This window comes from Mandrillus leucophaeus, unplaced genomic scaffold (assembly GCF_000951045.1).
Source record: "Mandrillus leucophaeus isolate KB7577 unplaced genomic scaffold, Mleu.le_1.0 Scaffold321, whole genome shotgun sequence".
In the NCBI taxonomy this organism is placed as follows: domain Eukaryota; kingdom Metazoa; phylum Chordata; class Mammalia; order Primates; family Cercopithecidae; genus Mandrillus; species Mandrillus leucophaeus.
The window spans coordinates 3,596,616-3,623,569 of record NW_012103377.1 but is presented as its reverse complement, the minus strand read 5'-3'; the positions used below and the strand labels follow the sequence as shown (position 1 = coordinate 3,623,569).

The 26,954-nt window shown below is 36.2% G+C and overlaps 1 protein-coding gene across 4 annotated transcripts in view; it reads left to right on the top strand.

Moving 5' to 3' along the window:
- Nucleotides 1-26,954, top strand: part of CNKSR2 (connector enhancer of kinase suppressor of Ras 2) — a 286,046-nt gene that overhangs the window by 203,133 nt on the left and 55,959 nt on the right. For all 4 annotated transcript variants that reach the window (XM_011988030.1, XM_011988029.1, XM_011988032.1 and 1 more), the window contains 2 exons: nt 23,047-23,095; nt 23,501-23,673. In XM_011988030.1, the coding sequence (XP_011843420.1) occupies nt 23,047-23,095; nt 23,501-23,673 (222 nt within the window). The remainder of the gene's footprint in view (nt 1-23,046; nt 23,096-23,500; nt 23,674-26,954) is intronic.

The window sequence follows — 26,954 nt, the reverse complement described above, 5'->3', positions numbered from 1 at the left end:
CTTTCTCAGTGTCTTCAACCTGCAAAAAAAGCCCCCTCCATCTCCTAAGCCAACCCCACAGGGGCCAACAGTGCAACAGGGTTAGCTGCCTCACATTCCCTACCCTACCTCCTTCACTCCAGCTGAAAACTTCAGTTCCAGCTAATTCTTGCTTGCTTCCTTTCCCTGCCATCTCATTACAAAGGTCCCAATATGCCCATCAGCCAAGCATGTTATGACATTTTTCAAAAGAGCATAACTTTATTTTACCTACTTACTGATTCTGTCTGAAAATGTGGAAGCTGTTAGCTGCCAAAACCCTCATCTAACCTGAGAGTACATGAAGAAAAGGCAGACAGAAGTTTGTGTGTGGTGTGTGTGTGTGTGTGTGAAATTCAGATTTGGTAAGAAAAGTCTTTAAAGAATAGCTGAATTATTCTAAATCTCATCTTTAAATCTTGTGTGACTTATTTTTCCCCAATATAATGTGCATATGACAACTTGCTCTCACGTTAAAGCTGCTAAACTAAATTCATATACAAAATAATTACTTAGGCCGAGCATGGTGGCTCATGCCTGTAATCCCAGCACTTTGGGAGGCCAAGGCGGGTGGATTGCCTGAGCTCAGGAGTTTGAGACCAACCTGGACAACATGGCAAAACCCCATCTCTACAAAAAATACAAAAATTAGCTGGATGTGGTAGCATGCACCTATAGTCCCAGTGACTTGGGGGACTAAGGCAAGAGAATCGCTGGAGCCTGGAAGGTCTAGGCTACAGTGAGCCATGTTTGCGCCACTGCACTCCAGCCTGGGTTGCAGAGTGAGACACTGTCTCCAAAAATAGTAGTGATAATAATAATAGTCATTTATTTTAAGTCTACATGCCTGAGATGCCAGAACAAGTAAAATTGGATTATAGATTCAAGCAGTATGTAGGTATACTTTCATAAACTGAATATTGATGTAATTTTGGATGATTAAAAACAGACTTTTAGTATGTGTTCAAAAATCTGGATAATTCCTTTCATGACATTCAAACATTTGGGTGGCCTGTCTTTGTTTTTTTAGGATATAATGGCAAACATTCAATTGTTTTATGTCTGATAAGTACTTTCAGCCACTCTGGCCAATTTGTGAGGTTTTGTGGCTCTTTTTGATGGAGGGAAGAGCGGGTAGAACTGTTAAAAAACATTTTTATTTTTTAAAATTTAGCAAGTAAATATTATGAAAATACTATTCTGATTACAAATACTATCTTATTTAAATCTCATAATGCTGTGAGGAAGCTCAGTTGCTGGTGTTATCCTCATTTTACAGACTAGAAAGCTGAGGCACATGGATTAATTAGGTAGTTATGTGGTAGAGCTAGGATTTGAACATTTGCAGTCTGGCTCTTAGCAAACTATATTGCCCCTCAAAAAATAGCATAATTTAACAGAAACCTAACAATAGTTGTAGTAGTGGCAGCCATGTGTAAATCCCAGTCTAAGTGCAGTGGTATATACAAAAACTAATACAGGCATATCTCAGAGATAATGCATGTTCGGTTCCAGACAACCACAATAAAGTGAATATTACAATAAACCAAGTCACACAAGATTTTTTAGGTTCCCAGTGCATATAATAGTTATGTTTATGCTATACTGTAGTCTGCTAAGTGCACAAGAGCATTATGTCTAAAAAACAATGTACATAATTAGAAAATATTGCTAAAATATGCTAATGATTACGTGAGCCTTCGGGAAGTTATTATTATTGTGCGTGTGTGGTTTTTTGGTTTTTGTTTTTTGTTTTTGCTGGTGGAGGGTTTTGCCTCAATGTTGATGTCTGCTGACTAATCAGGGTGGTGGTAGCTGAAAGCTGGGGTGGTTATGACAATTTCTTAAAACAAAATGACAAAGTTTGCTCTATCAATTTACTCTTCCTTTCACAAAAGATTTATTAGCAGCATGAGATGCTGTTTAACAGCATTATACCCACAGTAGAACTTCATTCAAAATTGGGGTCAGGCTGTACTTCCAATTCTAGTTCTCTTGTTATTTCCACAGCATCTGCAGTGACTTCCTCCACTAAAGTTTTGAACCCCTCAAAGTCATCCAGGAGGGTTGGATCCAATTTCTTCTAAATTCTTGTTAATCTTGACATTTTGACCTCGTCCCGTGAATCACAAATGTTCTTAATGGAATCTAGAATAGTGAATTCTTTCGACAAGGTTTTCACTTGCCCAGATCCATCAGAGGAATCACTATCTATGGCAACTATAGCCTCACAAAATGTATTTCTTAAATAATAAGACTTGAAATTTGAAATTACTCCATGATCCATGGGCAGCTGAATGGCTGGTATATTAGCAAACATGAAAACAACATTAACCTTGTACATCTCCAACAGAGCTCTCGGTTGACCAGGTACATTGTCAATGAGCAGTAATATTTTGAAAGGAATCTTTTTTTCTGAGCAGTAGGTTCCAATTATAGGCTTAAAATATTCAGAAAACCATGCTATAAATAGATGTGCTGTTTTCCAGGCTTTATTTATGAAGTACAGGCAGAGTTAATTTAGCATCATTCTCAAGGGCCCTAGGATTTTCAGAATGGTAAATGAGCATTGGCTTCAAGTTAAAGTCATCAGCTCCGTTAGCCCCTAACAAGAGAGTCAGCCTTTTATGGTTTGAATCTAAGCATTGATTTCTCTCAAGCTATGAAAGTCCTAGATGGCATCTTCTTCCACTGTAAGGTGTTTCATCTGTATTGAAAATTCTGTTGTTTAGTGTAGCCATCTTCATCAATGATCTTAGCTAGATTTTCTGGATAACTTGCTGCAGCTTCTCCATCACCACTTTTAACTTCACCTTGCACTTTTTTGTTATGGAGATGGCTTCTTTTCTTAAACCTCATAAACCAGCCTCTGCTAGCTTCCAACTTTTCTTCTGTAGCTTCCTTACCTCTCTGATCCTTCATAGAATTGAAGAGAGTTAGGGCCTTGCTCTGGATTAGGCTTTGGTTTAAGGGAATGTTATGGCTGGTTTGATCTTCTATCCAGACCACTCAAACTTTCTCCGTATCAGCAATAAGGCTGTTTCATTTTCCTATCATTTTTGTATTAGAGGCCTTGCTTTCGGTGTATCTTGGCTTTTGACATGCCTTCCTCACTAAGCTTAATCATTTCTAGCATTGATTTAAAGTGAGAGATATGTGACTCTTCCTTTCACTTGAACACTTAGAGGCCATTGTAGGGTTAATTAATTGGCCTAATTTTAATGCTGTTGTTTCTCAGGGAATAGAGAAGCCTGAGGAGAGGAAAAGGGATGGGAGAACAGCCCATTGGTAGAACAGTAAAAACAGACACAACATTTTTTAAGTCTATTGTCTTACATGGCTTCTTTCTTTAATCCTCATGAACCAACCTCTGCTAGCTTCCAACTTTGCTTCTGCAGCTTCCTTACCTCTCTCAGCCTTCATAGAATTGAAGAGAGTTAGGGCCTTGCCCTGGATTAGGCTGTGGTGTAAGGGAATGTTGTAGCTGGTTTTGATCTTCTATCCAGACCACTTAAACTTTCTTCTGTTTTCTTCTGTGTCAGCCTGTCTTTCAAAGCTTTGAAGCAAGGCATTGACTTCTCCTCTCTAGCTATGAAAGTCCTAGATAGCATCATCTTCCACTATAAGGCTGTTTCATCTATATTGAAAATGTGTTATTTAGTGTACTGTTGTTCATGGTATCCCAAAATAATTACAGTAGTAACATCAATGATCACTGATCACAGATCACCATAACAGATATAATAATAATGAAAAAGTTTTAAATATTGTGAGAATTACCAAAATATGATACAGAGACATGAAATGAGCACAGGCTATTGGAAAAAATTGTACCAATAGACTCATTCAGCACAAGATTGCCAGAACCTTCCATTGGTAACAATTGCAATCTTCAAAGAATAAATTGAAACACAGTAAAAGGAGGTATCCCTATAATATTTCCACTGCTAATATTACTAATAGCTAACATTTACTGATTACTTACTAAGCTCCTATGCTAAGAACTTAAATACAGTATCTCTTGGAATCTTCAAAATGATCCTATGAGGTTGATATCATTATTTCTATTCTGCAGAACTGAAAGGAACTGGAACACAGAGCTTACCTTAAAGAGCTAGAAAACAGCAGAGTTTAGAAATGAGTCCAAGCAGCCTGACTCCAAAATTCACACCTTTCTGTGACTAAAGCCATTTCTGCTCATAAGGATTTTATCATCTATTAGAGAAGACAGAGCTATTATTATCACAATAATGGAAAATCTGTGATATTATTAACGTATAAACATTCATAATTAAATTTACCTGAAGTTATAAAGGTTGGTTTGTCTAATGGCTGCCTGACTTAGCTGCATTCTTTCAGGATAAAAGTAATTAAAAGAAGAGATCAGTTATTTTAGTGGCAAAGAAGCCACCTCTAAGCCAACACTTGTTTATAACAACCAATTCTCTCCGTTTTGACTTTATTCACCCAGAAGACAGCTGTAGTACAGAATGACATGATGTTTCTCCCAGTCAAGGTACATTTAGACATGGTGGAGTATAACAGTACACTAAATATTATCATATTCATTTGTATATTCTCTGATTCCTATGGATGACTTTATTATTTCTAAAATGTTTCATAATAGCATTTGCAAAGCCCTACATGGGAACAGTCTGCACTATGAAAAGTGTTTCCCAGTGGTCTGCTTCCCTACAGCAGTGATTCCCAAAATACAGGCCATCCTTGGCAAATGGCTCTGATGACTGAGGTCTGACCCAGAAGTGACAGTCCTTTCTTTAATTCTTATGGGCAAATAACACATCACAGACTTCCATTTTCACTTGTGACTAGATATTGCTTACTAGTAACCTACTAAATGAGTTTAAAAGGTTACAAATGGAATAATCATAATATATTCATAGAATTTATTGAATCTTCTAATTTAGTATTTTTTCAGTATGCCTGTGTTTTCATTCATTCTTACACTGCTATAAGGACATACCCAAGACTGGGTAATTTATAAAGGAAAGAGGTTTAATTGACTCACAGTTCCACAGGGCTGGGGAGGCCTCAGGAAACTTACAATCATGGCAGAAGAGGAAGCAAACACATCCTTCTTCACATGGCAACAGCAAGGAAAAGTGCAGAGCAAAGTGGGAGAGGGGAAGCCCCTTATAAAGCCATCAGCTCTCGTGATAAATCACTATCATGAGAACAGCACGGAGGTAACCACTCCCATGATTCAATTACCTCCTACTGGGACCCTCCTATAATACATGGGGATTGTGGGAACTATAATTCAAGATGAGATTTGGGTGGGAACACAGCCAAACCATATCATTACACCCTCAGCCCCTCCTAAATTTCATGTCCTCACATTTCAAAACAGAATGATAACTTCCCAACAGTCCCCCAAAGTCTTAACTCATTCCAGCATTAACTCAAAAGTCCAAGTCCAAAGTCTTATCTGAGACAAGGCAAGTCCCTTCTGCCTAGGACCCTGTAGAATCAAAAGCAAGTTAGTTATTGCCTAGATAAAATGGGGGCACAGGCATTAGGTAAATACACCTATTCCAAATGGGAGAAATTGGCCAGAACGAAGGGGCTACAGGCCACATGCAAGTCCGAAATCCAGCAGAGCAGTCAAATCTTAAAGCTCCAAAATGATCTCCTTTGACTCCATGTCTCACATCCAGGTCACACTGATGCAAGAGGTGGGGTCCCACAGCATTGGGCAACTCTGCCCCTGTGGCTTTGCAGGGTACAGCCCCCCTCCTGACTGCTTTCATGGACTGGCATTGAGTGCTTGCAGCTTTTCCAGGAGCACAGTGCAAGCTGTTGGTAGATCTGCCATTCTGGGGTCTGGAGAATGGTGGCCCTCTTCTCATAGCTCTACTAGGCAGTGCCCCAGTGGAGACTGTGTGGGGGCTCTGAACCCACATTTCCCTTCTGCACTGTCCTAGCAGAGGTTCTCAATGAGGGCTCCACCCCTGCAGCAAACTTCTGCCTAGACACCCAAGCATTTCCATACATCCTCTGAAATACAGGCAGAGGTTCCCAAACCTCAATTCTTGACTTCTGTGCACATGCAGGCTCAACACCACATGGAAGCTACCAAGGCTTGGGGCTTGCACCCTCTGAAGCCACAGCCCAAGCTATACCTTGGTCCCTTTTAGCCATGGCTAGAGTGGCTGAGATGCAGGGCACCAAGTCCCTAGGCTGCACACAGCAGAGGGATCCTGAGCCTGGCCCACAAAACCATTTTTTCCTCCTAAGCCTCCCAGCCTGTGACATGAGGGGCTGCCATGAAGGTCTCTGACATCGCCTGGAGACATTTTCCCCATTGTTTTGGTGATTAACATTCGGCTCCTTGTGACTCATGCAAATTTCTGCAGCAGGCTTGAATTTCTCCCCAGAAAATGGGTTTTTCTTTTCTATTGCACTGTCAGGCTGTAACTTTTCCAAACTTTTATCGTCTGCTTCCTCTTGAACACCTTGCTCTTAGAAATTTTTTCCACCAGATACCCTAAATCATCTCTTTCAAGTTCAAAGCTCCACAGATCTCTAGGGCAGGGAAAAAATGCCACCAGTCTCTTTGCTAAAGCACAGCAAGAGTCACTTTTGCTCCAGTTCCCCACAAGTTTCTCATCTTCATCTGAGACCACCTCAGCCTGGACTTCATTGTACATATCACTATCAGCATTTTGGCCAAAGCCATTCAACAAGTGTCTAGGAAGTTCCAAACTTTCCCATATTTTCTTATCTTCTTCCGAGTCTTCTAAACTGTTCCAACCTCTGCCTGTGACCCAGTTCCAAAGTCATTTCCACGTTTTTGGGTATCTTTATATCAGCACCCCACTCTACTGGTACCAATTTACTGTATTAGTTCGTTCTCACACTGCTAATAAAGACATACCCAAGACTCGGTAATTATAAAGGAAAGAGATTTAATTGACTCACAGTTCCACAGGGCTGGGGAGGCCCCAGGAAACTTACAATCATGGCAGAAGGAGAAGCAAATATGTCTTTCTTCACATGGTGACAGCCAAGAGTGAAGGGGAGGGGAAAGCCCCTTATAAAACCATCAAATCTCATGAGAACTCACTGTCATGAGAACATCATGGAGATAACTGCCCCCATGCTTCAATTACTTCCCACTGGGTCCCTCCCATCACATGTGGGGTACAATTCAAGATGAGATTTGGGTGGGGACACAGCCAAACCATATCAGCCTGGTTCCCATGTAGCCCTGACAATGCAGTCATGTTCATATTGCACAGTTTTCTATGGTTTTCAGGAAGAATGCTATATTGATACATCATTGAGATTTTTTTAAAAGTAACCTATAGTTTTTAGCTGCTGTTTATTTTCAGTATAAGTTATCATTAGACTTCATCACTATCAATTTTAGTTTGTTTTAGGTTGCTTGCTTTACCCTCTAGTATGTAGTGATTCATATTTACCTATAATTTTTCAAGAATGATACTGTGAATCATGCATATCCAACAGTACTTATAGAGTAATAGTCTATTGGTATACCTAGTTACTTTTTCCATTGAAAAGTAGAGATAAAGAGATAGACCCAAGGGATCTGTTGGCCTGTCTCAGGGAACCACAGTCAAAAAATGTGGAAACCCACTGCCTAGATACAGATACATAGTTAAAAGAAGAAGAAAAAAAATACTGGCTTTACTTGGTTGTAAATATGAAACAGTTTTAGTGAAAGCTAGTGCACAAAAAAATTAGTTCACTTGTACTTCTGACTTATTTATATAATTGGTTCTTTTTGCTTTCGTATTTAGGAAGGTTTATTGTTTTTGTTTTTGTTTTTTTTTTAAATCAACTATCAGTACTCCTCCCATACCCCCATATTCTCATTCACCACAAACTGGTATACTTAGAACTGGCCAGACTAGAGGATTTAATAGTGGAATTACTCTTTGAAGGTTTAAAGATTCACAAATACAAACTTTCAGTCCCAGATAAGATGGAGTACAAACATTTTATTTTATTTTTCTTGCTACTCACAACCAAAAATTACCTGGAGAAAATACATTAACTCATCTACCAGAAGACTCTGAAAGGTGCAAAAAAAAAAAGAAGGCAGACAGGCTAGGGACCTCTAGACCCAAGGAAGTGCTGTGAATTCCCAGGCTTTTTTACTTGCCTCCTGTATACTTGGCCTGGGTGCTATAAAAGCCTGCAACCTGAAAACATCAGTAGGCACAGACAAAATACAGCCCCTCAAAAAGCCTTCTCTCTTTAGCCAATGGACTCTCTTTAGCCCAACATGACAGAAATACTTTAACAATACCTGCCTCTTCTCAAGGCAGAAACCGTGAAAAAAGTCATGCTTCTCTTCCTCCACCACAACAGGCATAAAGAGGTTCAATTCACTAAAAAGACATGACAATCTTAAACATATATGCACCATATAACAGAGATTCAAACAGTAGAAGCAAAATCTCCCAGAACTGAAAGGACAGATTGAAAGATTTACAATTAAGGTTGGGGTCTTCAACATCCATCTCTCAGTAATTCATAGAGCCACTAAACAAAACACCAGCAAGGGTACAGAAGTACTGAATGACTATCCACCAGCAGTTTCTGACACCCAACAACAGCGGAATACACATTATTTTCAGACGTGCATGAGATACTCATCAGAATAGAAAAGATCTTGAGTCAAAAAACAAACCTTAACTTTAAAAGAACTTGAAATAATACAAAATATGTTCCCTGATTATAATGAAATCAAACTAGACATCAGTAACAAAAAGATAACAAGTAAATCTCCAGCCACTTGGAAATTAAAGAACATACTTCTAAATAATCCATAGATTAAAGGAAGTATAAAGGAAAATGAAACTGAGTGAAAATAAAAACATATGCTTAGAGGAAATTTATAGCACTAAATGCTTATATGAGAAAAGAAGAAAGATGTCAATAATCTCAGCCCCTACCTCAAGAAATTAGAAAAAGAACAAAAAAAAAAAGTAGAAGGAAGATTTAATAAAGATAACAGAATTCAATGAAGTTGAAAACAGAGAAACAATAGGTAAAATCAAACCAAAAGCTATGGAGCTTTTTAATTTAAAAAATTGATGAACATCTAGCAAGACTGATAAAGGGAAAAAGGAGAGAAGACTCAAATGACCAATATCAAGAATAAAAGAGGCAATATCACTACAACCCTCACAGACATTAAAAGAATACTAAAGAAATACAACTCTGTGCGTGTAAGTTTATCAGTTCAGATGAAATGGACCAATTCCTCAAAACATACAAACTGCCAAAACTCGCCCAAAATGAAATATATCTGAATAGTTACATAACTATTAAAGAAATTTAATTAACTATTAAAATTTCCAAAATATCAATACAGAAATACTTTAAAACAAAAGAAGCAAAACCACAGTACTAATATTTTTGTATTGATTGAGTGTGGGAATAACCAATTTTGCTTTCATTGTTATGTTCTGTGCTGCTTTTAAAGTGTTGGAAGCCTATGAGAGATTTGATGTACAAGACTTGTAACTTAATGGAATTCCTAAGATACTGATTAAATTCATCAATTTTATTAATTTTGAAAATGTTGTTTAAATGTTTAGAAATTTTTATTTCCTCAATTTTTAAGTTTTAAAATTTGAACATTAAACAAACAAAAAGATTCACAAATATGCCCTCACTCTTGAGAAAGATTTTTGCTCCCTGTATAAAACAGATTACTGATAAACTGAAGCCAGCCCTTTCAGCTTCACATTTGAACAAATGTGGGTCTCAGTCTGCTAGTTCCTGGATAGAAAATGACTGCCAGGAAGCAAAACACTAAATTTGGCTTAATTAGTGAGGCACCATGTAAAACATGATGCAGAAGAATTGAATTATAAAATTACTAAATTTAAGTCTTATTTTTAATTCCTTTTTTGCCTTTAGGGAAAAGATACATAAATTCCAATAACAGGCTCTTGGCTTGGTTGGTAAGTTCAGTAATTAAAAACTATTTGGGGACATACCTGCCTTTTTAGTTGCTTTGATCAGAGAACATAAAGAAGCCCCATTCCCTTTTATGTTGTAGATGTTTGTCTCCTAGCTTTATAGCCTCAGAAAACGTCCTCAAATTTTGTAGGCAATTGGCTTTTTTTTGCTCCCATAATCACCCTACTCATATTACCTTGCCACCATAACTCATTTAATCAAACATCTCAAATTTAATAAAACTACAAGTAGAATTATCTTACCCCTAGAATTCTTTAAAGCCTATTCTGATTGAAGGTCGTAACCTGTACCAAATTATCTTCTTCACTTAATTCCCACAACTTATTAATATTACCCCCTTGATGGTTTCAGCACTCTCAGCTTCCACAAAACTATGGATATAATGATTTTCTGTATATACTAAAATTATCCGAAGTTTCCTCTTAATAAGTGACATTAAGGTACAATAATTTGTTACTGTTAGATTCTAGTTTTTTAAAGATAAATTTTCTAAGAACTATGTTAAATTGTTTGCAGCCATTATGGATTTTTCACTGGTTTTGACTCTGACAGCATTTGGCAATGGGCCAAAGTGCATAAGCTCAACCTAGAGTCTCAGTTCTAAATGATATTGCTAAATCTGTCTCTTAACATCTCTACAAATATCAGGGTAATTTAGGAACAGGATCCTAATAGACTTCAATCCAGAACAACCTGAAATGCTGAGAAATAGATCAGTGTTTCAAACCCATGTTCTTTATATGTGACTGATTTTAGGTAAATTAGTGTAAACTTTCCTGCCATAGTAAACAGGAGAATAAGTTGTCTTCCCATGGTTTCTTTTATTTTCATAAATCTGGAGTGGTCCTAAGACATAATGGTTCTTGTGTCTGATAGTCTCCAGATAAGAGTTCAGCATTAAGAAGAGAATTGCCTTTTTTAAAATTCAGATGCCCAAGGATATTATTGTAGTTATAAAATGTGAGCTGTATATTTAAGTCAGCTATTTATTTAAATCAGCTATAAGAACCTAGGCACATTTCTGAACCTCAGTTTCTCGTAGGCAAAAAGGGAATAAGACTACTTACCTGTTTTTTTTTTTTTTTTCAGAATTAAATCATACATTGTATATAAAATTCTTTCCACTGTGCTGAGCACATAGTAACTATTCTTAACTTCATATAGAAAGAAAATTAGTTAATCTGCATGTAAGGGAATTTATCTCCTGATGAGCAAATCAGAAAGCCTTCTAGGACTAAAATAGAATGCATTTCTTTTTGGGCATTAATGAGTATATCCGTTGAAGTTCAGTCAGGGAACTAGAATCTCTAAGTGGCATGGAATAAAGGGCTAGATCTTATTCAGTTAAGGAGCTGGCAAAGATGCCTCAGCAGAGCCAGTGGTTGGGAAGAAAATCTGCACATGAAGTGAGGAAGAACAAGACAAACTAGAACCCATGAGCACAAATCAGAGCATTTCCTCCACCTTCAACAAGAAGCTGGTACCCTTCTCCATGGAGATTCACAGGTTCATGGTCCAATACTCAGGTGCTTAAGGAGGAGATCCGATTGGAGCTGAAGGAATTGTAGACCTGGCTATTGCACTCACACCAGTAAGGCAAGCCAACAGAAAAGTAAAACAATGTGTATCAACTGCAGCAGTGACTGACACCTTGCCCTGACCTTCGGAGCATAAGGGCTGCTGCTTTGCTTGTATTCTCCAAAACTGACACAAATTTACGTAGTGGCCAACCCTAAACTAGAACCATATAGACAAAAGAATTCTAAAACACATAGTTCCTTCCAGCTTAGCTAAATTGATGCAATAGGAAACTACCAAACTGAGGTTTCCTTCTCTGTGGCCATTATCAGTGTTTACTGTGTAAAACCTGCTTTGAAAATTTCTCTACTGATTGTATGTATGAGGTTCAGTGGTAAAATTAAAATAATAAATTATCATAAATCTAGAGTGGATTCAAGAGTGTAGCCTACCTCTATGAGAGTATCATCTCCACAGCCTACTTGTTTAATTTACCAAAGCATATATTGAGAAATACATCTTAGCCAAATGTTGAATCTTCTTCACTTAGTCGCATTTTAAAATAATGTCCTCAATTTTTATCATATGGTTATTACAAGAAACAGCCATATGAAATACACTTCTTTATTTGCTATAGAATGTTTTTTGATATTGTATTTTCTATTTCTTTGTACCTTCCATCATATATATTTTTATAATTGGGTAAAAGCTTTGGCTCTGTGTGGTGACAGTATATGTAAAGATCTGATTCAGTGTCTGGCACTATGATAGTGCACAAATAGTATACTTTTCCTCCAACAACAATACTACCAAAATGTCCTCACCAGTGGGCTGAGAACAAGCAAAATGTAATCTAGGTGCATTTGAGGTAACCAGTTCTGAGGAAGTGGCAGCAAACATCAAGCCCTCCAGAAATTTATTTTTTTTATATCTGAGATTGCATAAGTTGCTTTCTTTCTCCTACTCGGTTTTCTCATTTACAAGACAAGTGTAGCACCGCAGAGAGGACTATGAAAAATGCCATCTAAATTGACAGCATAATGATGATTTGATTCCTGCTACAAGCGCAGAAGTTAAAATATCTCCCCATCAAGTTCTTTTTCCCTTTCTGTTAGATAAAACCAATTTTCCTTTTTTTAGTCTTAAAATCATGTTTTACTATATAGTTCAGTATTAAAAGGAACAGTCTGAATTATATATCTCAATTATTTTATTATAAAATAAATTGCATATAGTGACTTTTGAAAACTTTTTAAACTTCTATTTTTATACAGTAGTCTTTGAAAAATATTTGTTATGAAAAAAGTCTCTAAATCAAGAAAACTATTAAAACTACAAGATGTGGAAACATTTGAAGTAGTTGTGTTGGAGAGCTTATCTATTATATAAGCACAAAAATCTCAGAATAAGACTTTGACAAATGTAGTATTAATATGATAAAGATATTTAGATAAAAGCTAGCATTCTTGGAACAAATTATACTGACACAGACTTTCATAATGAGAAAATATGTATGTTGTATCAGAGAAATCAACCTAAAAATAAAGTTGAAGTAATCAGAAAAAACTGTTTGATTTCAGATTCTTTTACAAACAAAACCATTAAGTCCACACCAGAAAAGTTTTTCAGTAAATATGATTCAGTCACATCATTGCTGACAGAATCATCAATCATACCGTAACTGTGACTTCATTTGAGATTCTTGGGTTTCATGCATCTCTATTAGAGGTGATTCTTTCTATATTATTTATTTGTCTATTTATTTTACATATAGTTTATTTCCTTGTCATTCATTAGCCTGCAGGTAGCAAATCTGGTCCTCTCCATTTTTTCTGGTTATAAACATTTCTTTGTCACAAAAGACAGGCAAGCCTACTCTTATTTCTCTGACACCTAGATTTCAACAGTTTCTGTCAAACAGAAGTGTCAGCAGTAGGAGCTGCCCTAGTTCTGCTTTTCACCTGTTAGAACTTTCTGCCTCTGTCTCAAGTGCAAATCTATGTTAATTGTACACGTCAATCAGGCACCCCAAAATAGCTGTATCTAATATGGCTGGTGATAAGTTATTTCCATACATGGTGGAATTCAAACATAAACTAAGTGATTTTCAATGAATAATCTAGCATTCAGTGTTAAGACTAACACTGATTACAGGTATACATATAATATTTCCTAAAACATCAATAATTAGGTCTCCATTGGTGATCATTAACTGGTTTTCCATTCATTTTTAAATTATGATCATGGAAAGTTATTGTTCTATGAGGCATACTAACAACATGTGGTCCAAATCCCTGATTTTGCAGTTGAGGAAATAGAGGTCAAGAGTAGTTCAGTAGCTTGATCAAAGTCATAGAGCTGGAATATAGACTGAAATATAAACTAGAAGTCAGGTCTCCTGATTCCTACCACGGTGTTGCTGCATTGGTAATGTGTGTTCCTTTCTTGCTGAAAAATAAGCATTCTAAGTGTATCACTCCAACTGATTTATTGAAAATAGACTGAAGGGGCCAAGGGTAAGTGTGAAAACAGGGAGACAAGATAGGATCTGGTCAATTCAAGTGAGAGATGAGAGTGACTTAACCTTGGGTGTTAAAGTGGAAGTGGTGAAAAGGGGTTGGACTCTGGATATGTTTTGAAGGTAACTGGACAGGATGTGCTGACAGGTTGCATATGAGAAGCCATGACTCATAGCCCATACCTCAGTGTCCCACACATAGGTGGTGAGTAACTATTCAATTCATGCCTTCAACAGATAATTGTATGTCACATCCTGTGCTAGGAGCTGAGTATAGAGTGGTGACCTAAACAAATGGTTTTTGCCTTCATAGAACTAATGTAGTAGGTAAAAACCATTCCTTCAGAAAGTGAGCCAAGTAATCTCAAAGCATTGCATAGTATTGAGGAGTGTATTGGGTGGAAAATGGCATAACACAATGAATCAGCTCAAGAAAGTAAAGAATTAGTCAAAAGGTAGGCTGGATCCATGATTTTCTCATCAGTATTGGCACAGGGTTTTCTAATTGAACTGAGTTCTGTTAATAGGCTTGTATTGAAATGTGATTGCAGTCCCATCTCCGTCTACTTAGGCTGGGCCTTATAATATTATTGTACCTTAATTTCTGTCTCACTTGCAAAATTAAGATGTTAACATGAGCCTTCCTTTCATGTGCATATTATTGTAAGTTGTTGCCGAGAAACTTGTGTACCCACAGAGCAATATAACTTGCTAATTAAAATAAAATTGACAAAGCATGAAAATTAGAGATTGATGAGATGTTATTGGTTTCAATTATCTCCGTTGATATAAAAGTGTTTTTCTCACTGGTATCTTTCTGTTTTGGAGAATCCTTTCTTTTCACATAGCAATGTACTTGCATCACCTGTCATGAGAGGTTTTCATAAATGGATGTCTTAGTGCCAGAAGCACTTTTTCTCTCTAACTGTTACTATGAGTACATAATACTTACTTGGGAGGCAGTAATGCATGTAGTAGGAGTATAGGTTTTGGGGTTGACAGACCTGGCTTTTAATTTTGACTCTACCCCTACCTGTGTGATCCTGAGCATCTTATTTATGCATTCTGGGTCTCAGTTTCCTCTCCTTAAAATGGGGTTAATGATAACCACTTTACAGATGTATTATAAGGATTTAAATGGATCAATTATATCACTTGTAAGCACTTATAAATGCTTAATATTGTGCCTGACACATCATAATCCCTCAGTAAATGATGATTATTTTGAGCTAAGGATGGCAGTTCTTATTTCCAAGGGTGTTGATTCGTGTTAGCCTTCCTGAATATTTTCCAAGTAATCACTTCCATTCTTCCTACCTTACCACTGTATAGGAACAGGAAGACTCACCTTATGGGATCCTGCATAAGAGTCAATCACATCTTTCCTTTAGAATCTGATACATATGACATTCTTTTTGATGGAACATTGACTCTGCCCAGCCTAAGTAGTTTGACTGACCTTCTCTAGATACTTCCCAATTACTGTTTTTTTGTTCTTATTTGACTGCTAATTTACTGGTTTATATTTATAAAGCATGCTTATTTTTTAGTAAGTGTGGAGCCATTTTCAGTTATACATGTACCCCGATCCTAAAATAAAACTTAAAAAAAAAAAAATCAGGTCGACCTGACTGACAGAATCCAGAGCTACCTCATCCCACTCTAATGAAAGACCTACGGTGTGTGCAGTGCCACATCCTTCACCCTGATTGACTCCAAGTTTTTCTTTCATGCACCAGAATGAGGAAGGCCGCCAACAACAGCAGACTTAAGTTCTATGCTGTTATTTCTTATAAGTGGAAATTTTTTGACTTAATATTTAGTTCTATTGTCATCTTAGCCCACTTCCATATATTTACTTTTTTCTTCCTACATACAATAATTAGAAAGTTAAGAGAAAACATTTTTTGTAAAATATTTAAAATATCGAAGAGTTTTACTTGTTTATTAAAAAAAATATGTGGAAGCAGCTATCATCTATCCCAAGTGTTTCAAATTGTTAAGCACCTTCTTTTCTTATATATAAGAAAGAAGCTATTGGTTTGACTAGTCACTGAAGAAATCTTGGAACTTTGCAGAAAATTACAGTAAGAGGAAATTGCTATTATTGCAACAAGAGAATACTTTGATTGCAAATTTTTCCATAAGTGTGTCAATTTGCAACTTGAGAAGAATTTAATAGTAGCTGAGCTTTCAAAATGTAACACAGAAACTGATTTTTTTCACAATTAAAATAAGTCCTTCTGATAATTTGAGAATAAGAATGACCCAAATTACCCTCCCCCAACACTTCTCCATCCAAAAGAGTGGGGAATGAAGTTTGAACAGAACATCTGTGGACAGAATGAAAGACAAATGGTCTTTTCAGGCAAATGTCTGAAAAAGGGATCTTTCATAGCCAAACAGAATACTGTTGCATGCATCGCCATGGTTAAGAAGATCAAAAATACTTTCATAATGGCCTTTTATTTTAGCACATTCTATTTTTATGGAAAGAATTATGATTTCAACACATTCATTCATAATTCATATAATTATTAGCATAAATATCTTTTGACACAGATTTAATGTACTTTTGCCAGGCATATTGTGAATTTAAATTTAAACTGTTAAGTGCACTAAGACAATCTCAGTGCAAGTAGTACTAAACGAGATTAGACAAAAGGAAATTTTTCTTATCTACCGAAAGGAATGGCCTATTAAAGAACAGAATTTTCAATAATGTATTATACATGGATTCATAGACCTCTTCAAGTTACAACAATCAGCTAATTAAGATTGCAACCTGTATTCTTTGCTGATGGTTTGTTCAACATCCATTCACATAACCAGTATTTATTGAGTGCCTACTGTGCTAAGTCTTATTCTAGGCAGAGGACAAAGCAATACATAAAACAGGCAGAATTGCCCTTTTTTAATGGAGTTTATATTTGGAGGAAGTCCAGGTGTTAAACAAGAAGTGTAAGTACTTAAGATAATGCTAAATGCTCAGAGGGGAAACAAAGTTGGGAAAAAGAACAGAAAGTATTGAGGGCAACTGGGATAACAATTTGGGATAGGGAAGCTTGGGAAGAATTTACTACAAAGAAAGCCTTTGTGTAATGACCTGAAGGAGTTAAGGGAGTGAGCCACGACAATATCTGGGCAAAAAACATTTCAGACAGAAGAAACTGCAAGGGTGAAAGTCTTTAGATGGGACTATACTTGGCATAATCTAGGAACAGCAAAGGTAGCTGGAACAAAATTAGCGAGGGGAGAGCAGTAGGCAAAGATAACAGGGGACCTGATCATGTAGGGCCTTCAAATCTTTGAAAGGATATAGGGATTTATTCAGAGTGACATGAGAAACCATTGAAGAGTTTTGCATATAGGAATGGCATGATTTAAATCATATTTTAACCAGATCACTCTGGCTCTTGTGCTAAAAATTAGAGGCGGCCGGGCTCAGTGGCTCACACCTGTAATCCCAGCACTATGGGAGGCTGAGGCAAGCAGATTACTTGAGCCCAGGAGTTTGAGACCAGCCTGGGCAACATGGCGAAACCCCATCTCTACTAAAAATACAAAAAATTAGCTGGGCATGGTGGTGTGCACCTGTAGTCCCAGCTACTCAGAAGGCCAAGGTGGGAGGATCACTTGAGCCTGGAAGGCAGAGGTTGCAGTAAGCCAAGATCACGCTGCTGCACTCCCGCCTGGGTGACACAAGACCTTGTCTCAAGATAAATATATATATATATATGTTTATTATAATATATATACACATATATATGTGTGTGTATATATATATTAGAGGGGGTAAGAACAGAAGCAGGGAGAACTGTGAGGGGGTATTTCAGTTATCCAGGTGAGAGATTGTGGTGGCTTAGACCAGGGTGGTAATAATAGAGCTAGTGAGAAAAAGTCGTATTATAAATACATTCATTGTGAAAACAAAGCTGGTAAAACTTGCTGATGGATTGGCTATGGGGTATAAGAGAAGGAAAAGAGTTAAAGTTGACTCCAAGGTTTTGTACCTGAGCCACTAGGGAGGAAAAAAATGTAATTACTATTTAATAAGATATAGAAGAGTAGGAGAGAAGCAGATTTGGCTGACAAGTAATAGACATCATGAGCTCAGTTTTGTACATATTAAATCCGCTCAGTAGGCAGGCTTTAGCTCAGTCAAGAAGTCCTGGCTAGTAATATGAATTCTTAAGTTGCTAAAGATCAGAATTTATAGAGCATTCTTAGAAAGTTCAAAGAACTTTCACCCAGATGCTCACTATAATAAACAGAAAGTGCTAGTGAAGGCATTAGAAAGATTTTAATAAATGATGGTTTAGGAAATAATGAAAATAGGATTTTTTTAGAGAATTGGACTTCAAAAATGCTAACAAGAGAAATCCATTTTTGGTGATCAATAAGCATTACAAGCTTGTGCTTTAAAGTCACATACATACACGCCCTCACACCCTACCCTAAACGCATAGCAATAAAGTGAAATAAAAGATATGGTCATGGTCAACAATGAAATCTAATCTCCAGGTACCAGAAGTAACAAAAATGCTCAGTGATAATTGGGACCTAAAGCCACATATCTTAGGCACCGAGTCCAGAAAAAGGTAGAGATGCCTGAGAGTCTTCTCTAATGAGTATCAGAGAACCAATGGACCTCAGCTATGTCAGGAATCTAAAAATTGACTCACGAGGTGTAACCAACTGGGAAGGCAAGCAGAGCTTCCTCATTCATGAGTAAGGAGGTTAAATAAAGATATAGTTAATACAGCTACTTGTATAAAACTGAATTCCTAGGTGTCTACAAGTAACAAAAACAGATACTCAGAACCATAGGCCATGCCTCTCCCACTTGATTTCATGGATGGAACTGCAACCCATTGCCACCACTGAAACGACTGGTTAGTGTCCCAAGGAATAGAGGCAGAGACAGCAAAACGCTTAGACAAGGGGGATGAGTGCAAAAAGAAACACCCCCCGAGGAGGAACCTTCCACCCAAGCTAAAATTCCAGAGCATCTAGAGAAAATTAATACTTTTTTTAAAAAGGCAATGAACTAAACAATGAGGTGATTTTCTTCGCTAAATGCAAATTACAGGAAAGTCACAAAAGCCCTTAAAATAAATTTTTAAGTAAAAACAGGAAGGTTAAAACAGTGCATATTCAGAAGAGCCACTACCAACTAGATATCCTGGAAATGTAAAATATATGAAATAAACACTCTATAGATAAGATAAACTTTAGATTAGGTACAATCAGAGAAAGAATTAGGAAATTGGAAGATAGTAAAATGAATTCCCCTAAAAGGCATCACAGAAATATGAAAGGATACAAAATAAGAAGGACACACGGAAGATAAATTGAGAGGTACCAACATACGTCTAGAGTTTAAAAAAGGGACTAGTAAAGAAGAACATTTGAAGAGATTTTCAGAATTAAATAACACTTTCAATACAACACAAAAAATGCCAAATAGAGTTGAATTAGATAAATTGTAACCAGACACATAATAGTGAAACTGCAGAATATTAGGGATAAATAGAAAAATATTTTAAAAGCTACAGAGAAACTAAAGACAAATTAAAACAAGCAAATAATGGTGTAACTACAGATGGCTTAAGAGAAAAAAAAATAGATGCCAAAAGAAAATAAAGTAATATATTCAAATTGCTGAGGGAAATTATTTTCAACTCAGAATTCTATACCCAGCCAAGCTATTATTCAAGAGGAAGGATTTTCAAACATTAAAACTAGGAGAGTTTGCCACTCACAGACTGCTGTGAAAGAACTTCTAAAGAATATACTTACTTGAGCATAAACTTGGAAGAAGGGTAATCTGAAGCTAATATGAAATATACATGAATGAGATATATTATGAATTGTTACCTCATGAGAAATACACTTATCATGAATGCAAAGATTCTAGGCTTCTTTCATTTTTCAGTTAGTTGTTGTAGCACCTTATATGATCAGCTGTGTTATGAATTATGGTCATATGCCTGTTTTTAATGTCTTGCTCTTACTAAATTTGCATAATCTTAAAACTGGAAAAAAATGTGCCAATTAAATTTCTGTCACTGACAATGAATAATTCCATCAGTTCTACTAGAAAAGGCAATACAGGATGATAAATTTGCACCTCAGGGGTGCTTAATAACACTGTGGCCGATGACATAAGGAAAACCCTTTCTGGAGATTATTTACGTCCATTATTTATGAATAATGAACAGTTTCTAATATAAGTATGTAAGGGATCTTTTTTAATGTGAGGCTGTTTTGGATGTCCCCAAGACTGCCTACGTGTTCAGTGATTTGCTAGAAGAACTTATAGGACTCAACATATAGTTGAACTTACAGCTAGGATTTATTACAGTGAAACAGCAGGAACATACAGACACATCAGTAAGGAAAAAAGACACCTGTGGAATCTAGAGAAATCTGTGTGTAGGCTTCCTGTGCTCTCTCCCTCCCATGATAGGTCACACAGAGCATACTTTCCTCCCAGCAGCTAAAATGTAATCACATGTGTGCAGTGTTTCTGTCCAGGGAAGCTGGTTAGAGACTCAGTACCCAAAGATATTGAATTGGGCATGTAGACATCCTCTGCCTAGCAACTACCAAAATTCCAGACTCCCAGAAGGCAAGTAGGTATTTAGTGCCCCATGTGGGCAAAAAAATCTTATCATTTAGGGGAGCTTCTTATCAGTATGGGGAACTGTTTACCAGCCAAGTTCCTAGATGCCAACCAAGGGCAAATACTGCAAGTAGGTCTTTCTAAGATGGCAACCTCAGGCCTGCTATATTAACTCTTTTCTGCACAGAGACCTAACTGTATAGTTTTAATAGATTTTCCCATTACTTCCAAAAGCATATAATACAATTAACTTTTTCATTTTAGAAAATGTCAAGCCGATTGGAAAAATAATAAAATCTCTCTTAAGAGAACTTTATTTTAATACTTATAATATCTATGAAAGACATCTAAGGCTTTGCTTCTTTGAATGATGGATAAATCTGTATTTAGTGTCTAGGAGTTTTCAGGTTTTCAGTGCACTGATTATACTCTGCAGTCATGATCTTTATGGAAATATATTTATAAGAAAAGAAAAGATAATCTTGTTAAAAAGAAAACCTGGAGAGTATAAAATATGTTTCATGTGGATTTTTAGAGTAGACATTCAGGTTCTAAGGAATAGCATGCAAAAAGCATAGAAGGTACATTATATAACCCAATTCTTTCAAGCTATCTGTTATCTATGTAGCTTTCTAAAAACAAACCACCTCCATCTTTGTCATTTTTCAAAATAATGAGCTGTGAAACTATAATGATTACTTGCGGAAATACAAAAGGGAAAAAAAAAATCAGTAATTTTATCATGTAACCATTTAGGGAAAATAACTATCTGTAAATTAGCTATACTTAAGCACACTAGCCTGAGTTATTATTTGAGTTATTATTTTGAAGCAAAGTGCATTCAAGAAAATCAACATAGCATAATGGGTTTTATCTTTTATGATTTCTCTCAAAATTTGTAACTTTCTATAACCATGGGTGCTACAAAGTTTGATATATGTGTACACACACATACACACACACATATACCACATACATACATATTTATATTGCTTTAACACTTGGGTGATTATTTCTGGAAAACTTTGTATGTCAGCAAATTATCTGACCCTTATCTTTAGGACTGATACTCGTTGGTAATACTATGTTCATTAGACTTATATAAATCATATATAGAACAAAAATTATTATATAAGTAGAATGTTGTTTAATGAGCAATGATACTAAATAATAAAGTATCACAAAACATGAATTTATTGTGAAAAAAGATCAGCAAATTTTATATAAACAAAATCCAGTTGCCCCTTATAGATATATCTGTGTAAAGAAAAAGAAGAATCTATAACCTGATTTTCATTTTGAAGGAATATCTGTGAATTAAAAGCTCACATGCTATCTCTGTTCCCTTTTAGCTAGCTAATCATATGAATGTAATTAATCTTATTATACCGGTGAACAATATGGCTTAGTAGACTAACTGGAGCCAGTGATGTCTAGTCATTAATTGAAAGTTAGACCAATCAATATAGTTGTGGGTTTTTCTCTAGACATATCAAGCTGTTCAGGTACTTAGCATGGAGTGAACAGACAGGTAGGTTTAACTGGGATGGATGTTTAGCTCAGCAAGTATGATGCAGAGAGCATGGTCAAGGGAACGATTATAATGGTATCCCATGGAAACAAAGAGGAAAGAAATACAGGCACAGGAGGGTGGTAAGGTCAATGAACTGGATGCCTCAATGAAGTGTTTTTTTAAGTGATGACATGAGGGTATTAGACTATGTAAACCATATGTATTACATGCAGTGGCTGGAGTGTGCTTGAGATATCAAACATATGATCATGGGGGTGGGTGGCTGAGGAGTGGGGAAGTAAAGGTTATTAGAACTGAGGAACCAGGGTGCTGACATCATCTACATGAAGATTAGTCACCAATAATAGTGACAGAAGTAGGCATTAGAAGAAAATATTGTTCCAAGTGCTGAAATATTTAGGGACTAAGGAAGTAGGAGATCAGTAGGTGGTGGTGGCTTATGTAATAGAATGAACTTCATGTGAACAAGGGATAATCATGTTTTCCTGCTTGCTTTGTTAGATTTTGTGAGGCTCAAATGAGATACTGTCTGACAAAGCACAGTATATCCCTGAAGAGGTACAAAGTAGTGTGTGTTATAAAAGCCTTTAGTTTTACCAAATGCTTTGTGCCCTGATTTCTCTGCCTACAAAATACGGGTAAATATAATATCCTTTCCTGCTTCACAGGAGATTAGGCAGTTAAGTGACATGATGTATACAAATTTGTTTTGAGGCTTTGCAGGGAAAAAGTACTTCCTCTAACAGAGTTTAGAGTCATCATTTGGCTCTTGAGAGTTCGGTGTAGCATGCTGGTCCTCTGGATCACACCCTGAGTATCAGCTAACATTCTTTTTATCTTTGATTTCAGACATTTCAGCAGTCCTCACTGCAGCACAAATCAAAGAAGAAAAACAAAGGTAAGAAAAGGAAATGAAACCTTTACCTGCTTATTTTGCTCTTTGATAATCCCCAGCACACTTCATCCATGCCCTCTTTCTTGCCTGAGCCCAGTGTGGTTTAGAAGAGCACAACCCCCTAGTGTGAAAGCTGCCAGCTTCTTCTTCAATTCAATTATAATACAAGGTACCTTTTACAACAACTGATCTCAATAAGTTTTGAGACTGGTGTTACATATTTCTGATTAAGATGTGTGTCACTTATGTGAGGGAAAACTATTAAAGATTTTTATATTTTTCTAGTCTAATACAATATAAAAAGAATTTTTAAGGTTGTGAAGTACTCATACTTCTTTTTGGTATCTATAGATTAATCCTCTACTTTCATATCTTTTACAAAATTGAAAGAGCATTTCCACCCTTTAGGTCCTATAGCAGGCAAGAGCAAAAGACGAATTTCTTGCAAAGATCTTGGCCGTGGTGACTGTGAAGGCTGGCTTTGGAAAAAGAAAGATGCAAAGAGTTATTTTTCACAGAAATGGAAGAAATATTGGTTTGTCCTAAAGGATGCATCCCTTTATTGGTACATTAATGAGGAGGTAAGATAAAGCACATTTTGTTTTCTCGTCCATTCTCTATCTTTAATCAAAAGAACCATTTTGAGGCTTATATTTTAAAATCATATAATCACCTTAAGGCCAATTCAGTAGACTTCTGCTAGGTATTTTTCAATCCACCCTCTTAAAATGATTGCATGTTGGGGTTCTGGAAAGATAGATGTCTCAATTATGCTAATATAGCAACATATCTGAAACACAGATAAAGTGTAGTAAAATTCTGTATAGCTAAATAAAAATGCTAAGCTAATCCAAGCAGTAGCTTAACTAGAAGGATTACATGTAGAAATCTGACATTAATTTTTAAATGTCTTGCTTTTGTTCAAAATTTTACACTTTTTTCTGTTTTTTTCTTTTTTTTAGAAGTGGGGAAGGGGAAGCCCTTTACTAATTTAAGCAAACTAATATCACCTGAATTTATTTCCATTTTCTTTAAAAATGATCTAGTAGACTAGTTTTGAAAATCTGCAAGTATTCATTTCATTTGGCCCAATGAGGGGTATATATATATAATACATTTAAATTATTCTTATGATTTTATGGGGGTTTTTAGTACAACAGATTTATATCCAGAGTAGTCATATCAAAACTTATTACATATCTTGACAGATATGCCAAAAGCATTTGTTGATATTCCCTTTATTCTGCGCTTGCTTTTATTCCTTTGCTATAGCCATCTATTAGTTCACTTTATTAGTTTTTTAAAACAATGATTTCTGCTATTACCTTATTTTATTAAAAAATGTACATGGTTTAATGTAGTTTGCTGGGTGAATAGTCCAATACTATTATGTTAAGACATTCATCAATTTGCATTTGAATATTGTTGAAATATAATTTAACAACATTATTATGCCTATGATTATAACACATAATATCTAGATAATTTTATGTTCCTTAGACAGGTTATAATATAATGTTATGTTGTGTTTAAGAGTAGACTCAGAAATCACACCACCTGAGTTACTGTGCCATAGTTTCTTCATCTGCAAAATGGGAGTAATAATAATGCTTATCACTGGACTGCCATATGGATGAAATGAATCAATGCCTGGCACATACTAAGTGTTCAATAAACATATGGTAGGCCGGGCCCAGTGGCTCACACCTGTAATGATAGCACTTTGGGAGGTTAAGGCAGGATGATCACTTGAGCTCAGGAGCTTGAAACCAGCCTGGGTAACATAGTGGGACCCTGTCTCTACAAAAAATTAAAAAATTAGCCAAGCGTGGTGGTGCACGTCGGTAGTCCCAGCTACTCGAGAGGCTGAGGCAGGAGGATTGCTTAAGCCAGGGAGGTTGAGGCTGCAGTGAGCCATGATTGCACCACTGCACTCAGAGCAAGACCCTATCTCAAAAAAATATGTGTGCTATTAGTAACATTTTTCAAAGGAACCTCTCATTTTATTTATAAAATCTTGAATTAATATTTTTCTATTTAATGTAAATGTCTATATCACCTATATAAAAATATTTGGTTGTTTTCTGTACTTTTAACATTTTTGTGGCAAATCACACAATTACCTAAAATATCCTCTGCTTCACTAAGTGTGTCTTATTTTAAATATAGGAAACAAACCATAATTTTACCTACAGTTTCATTTAATAGATATATATTAAATACTTTTTATATGCCAATCAAGTGTTATCAAGATATAGTATCTCTATGTTTCTCTTTATTGTAAGGTCACTTGCAGGTTTATCTCCCATATACTAGATTATATGCTATCTTTCAAAGTTTAAGTGGTGAAAAACTGTGGCCCCTTTTTGCTGAACTAAGTTTCATTCAGCAAGTTATTGCTACTGTTAGCCTTGTGAGAGATGAGTGAAGAATTCTACAGTATACATTGCAAGAAATACCTTTAGTATGATAATATTTTGGGAGAAATGTAAAAATTCCTCATCACATCATTATGAGGAGATAATAACTACCTCAAAATATTTTAAATTGTTCAAAATTTTAAATGTTTACATTATGACTGTCAAGGGTAACATAACATAGAAATTAAAGTTGCGAAAAGGATTTAAAAATATTGTCTTGGCCGGGCGCAGTGGCTTACGCCTGTAATCCCAGCACTTTGGGAGGCCAAGGCAGGTGGATCACGAGGTCAGGAGATCGAGACCATCCTGGCTAACACGGTGAAACCCCGTCTCTGCTAAAAATACAAAAAATTAGCTGGGCATGGTCGTGGGTGCCTGTAGTCGCAGCTACTCGGGAGGCTGAGACAGGAGAATGGCATGGACGCAGGAGGCAGAGCTTGCTATGAGCCAAGATAGCGCCACTGCACTCCAGCCTGGGCGACAGAGCAAGACTCCGTCTCAAAAAAAAATAAAAAATAAAAATAATAAATTGTCCTTACTCCAAGATTGGAATAAAAAATATTCAAATATTGAAAAAGTTTAATACTACTCTTTTTCATAACACACACATTCAGTCACCGTCAGTAGCATCAGATTTTTGTTTTGCATGGATGCTTAGCAGTGAAAGCATTCATACAAATATACACTCTAAAAGAATCGAGAATCTCTTTTTTTTTCTCTGTAATAGTGGATGGGAGTATAATCTCATTTGAACTTGATATATAAGGAGCTATGGATATAGCACAGATCAAATAAAAGTTAGAGATAGTAAAACTCAGAGGAGCTTGATCATGAGCAGGAGAAGGGATACAATGATTAAAGCATTTAGCAAAAGATACTTTTAGCTTAGTTGGGATAACTCGTATCTAACATAATAGTTTAGATAATTCTTCTATCTTGTTTTTCCATCCAGCATTAGAGAAAGGAGGATTTTATGGATTTTATTCCATTTTCCAGATGGAAAATGACCTGGAAATATATATATATATATTTTTATATATATAGCACGTACCCCAAGCCAGATATTTGAAAGTCAAATTGACCTATTTCATTTGTAAACTCTTGAATGCACAAAATAATTGTTATAAGATGCTGACGAGCTTGCGGAGAAGACAGGAATACTTGTACACTGTTGGTGGGAGTATAAATTAGTTCAGCCATTGTGGAAAGCATTGTGACAATTCCTCAAAGAGCTAAAAGCAGAACTGCCATTCCACCCAGCAATCCCATTACTGGGTATATACTCAGAGGAATATAAATATTTCTACCATAAAGACACATGCACGTGAATGTTCATTGCAGCACTATTCATGATAGCAAAGACATGAATCGACCTAAATGCATATAAATGACAGATTGGATAAAGAAAATGTGGTACATATACACCATGGAATACTATGCAG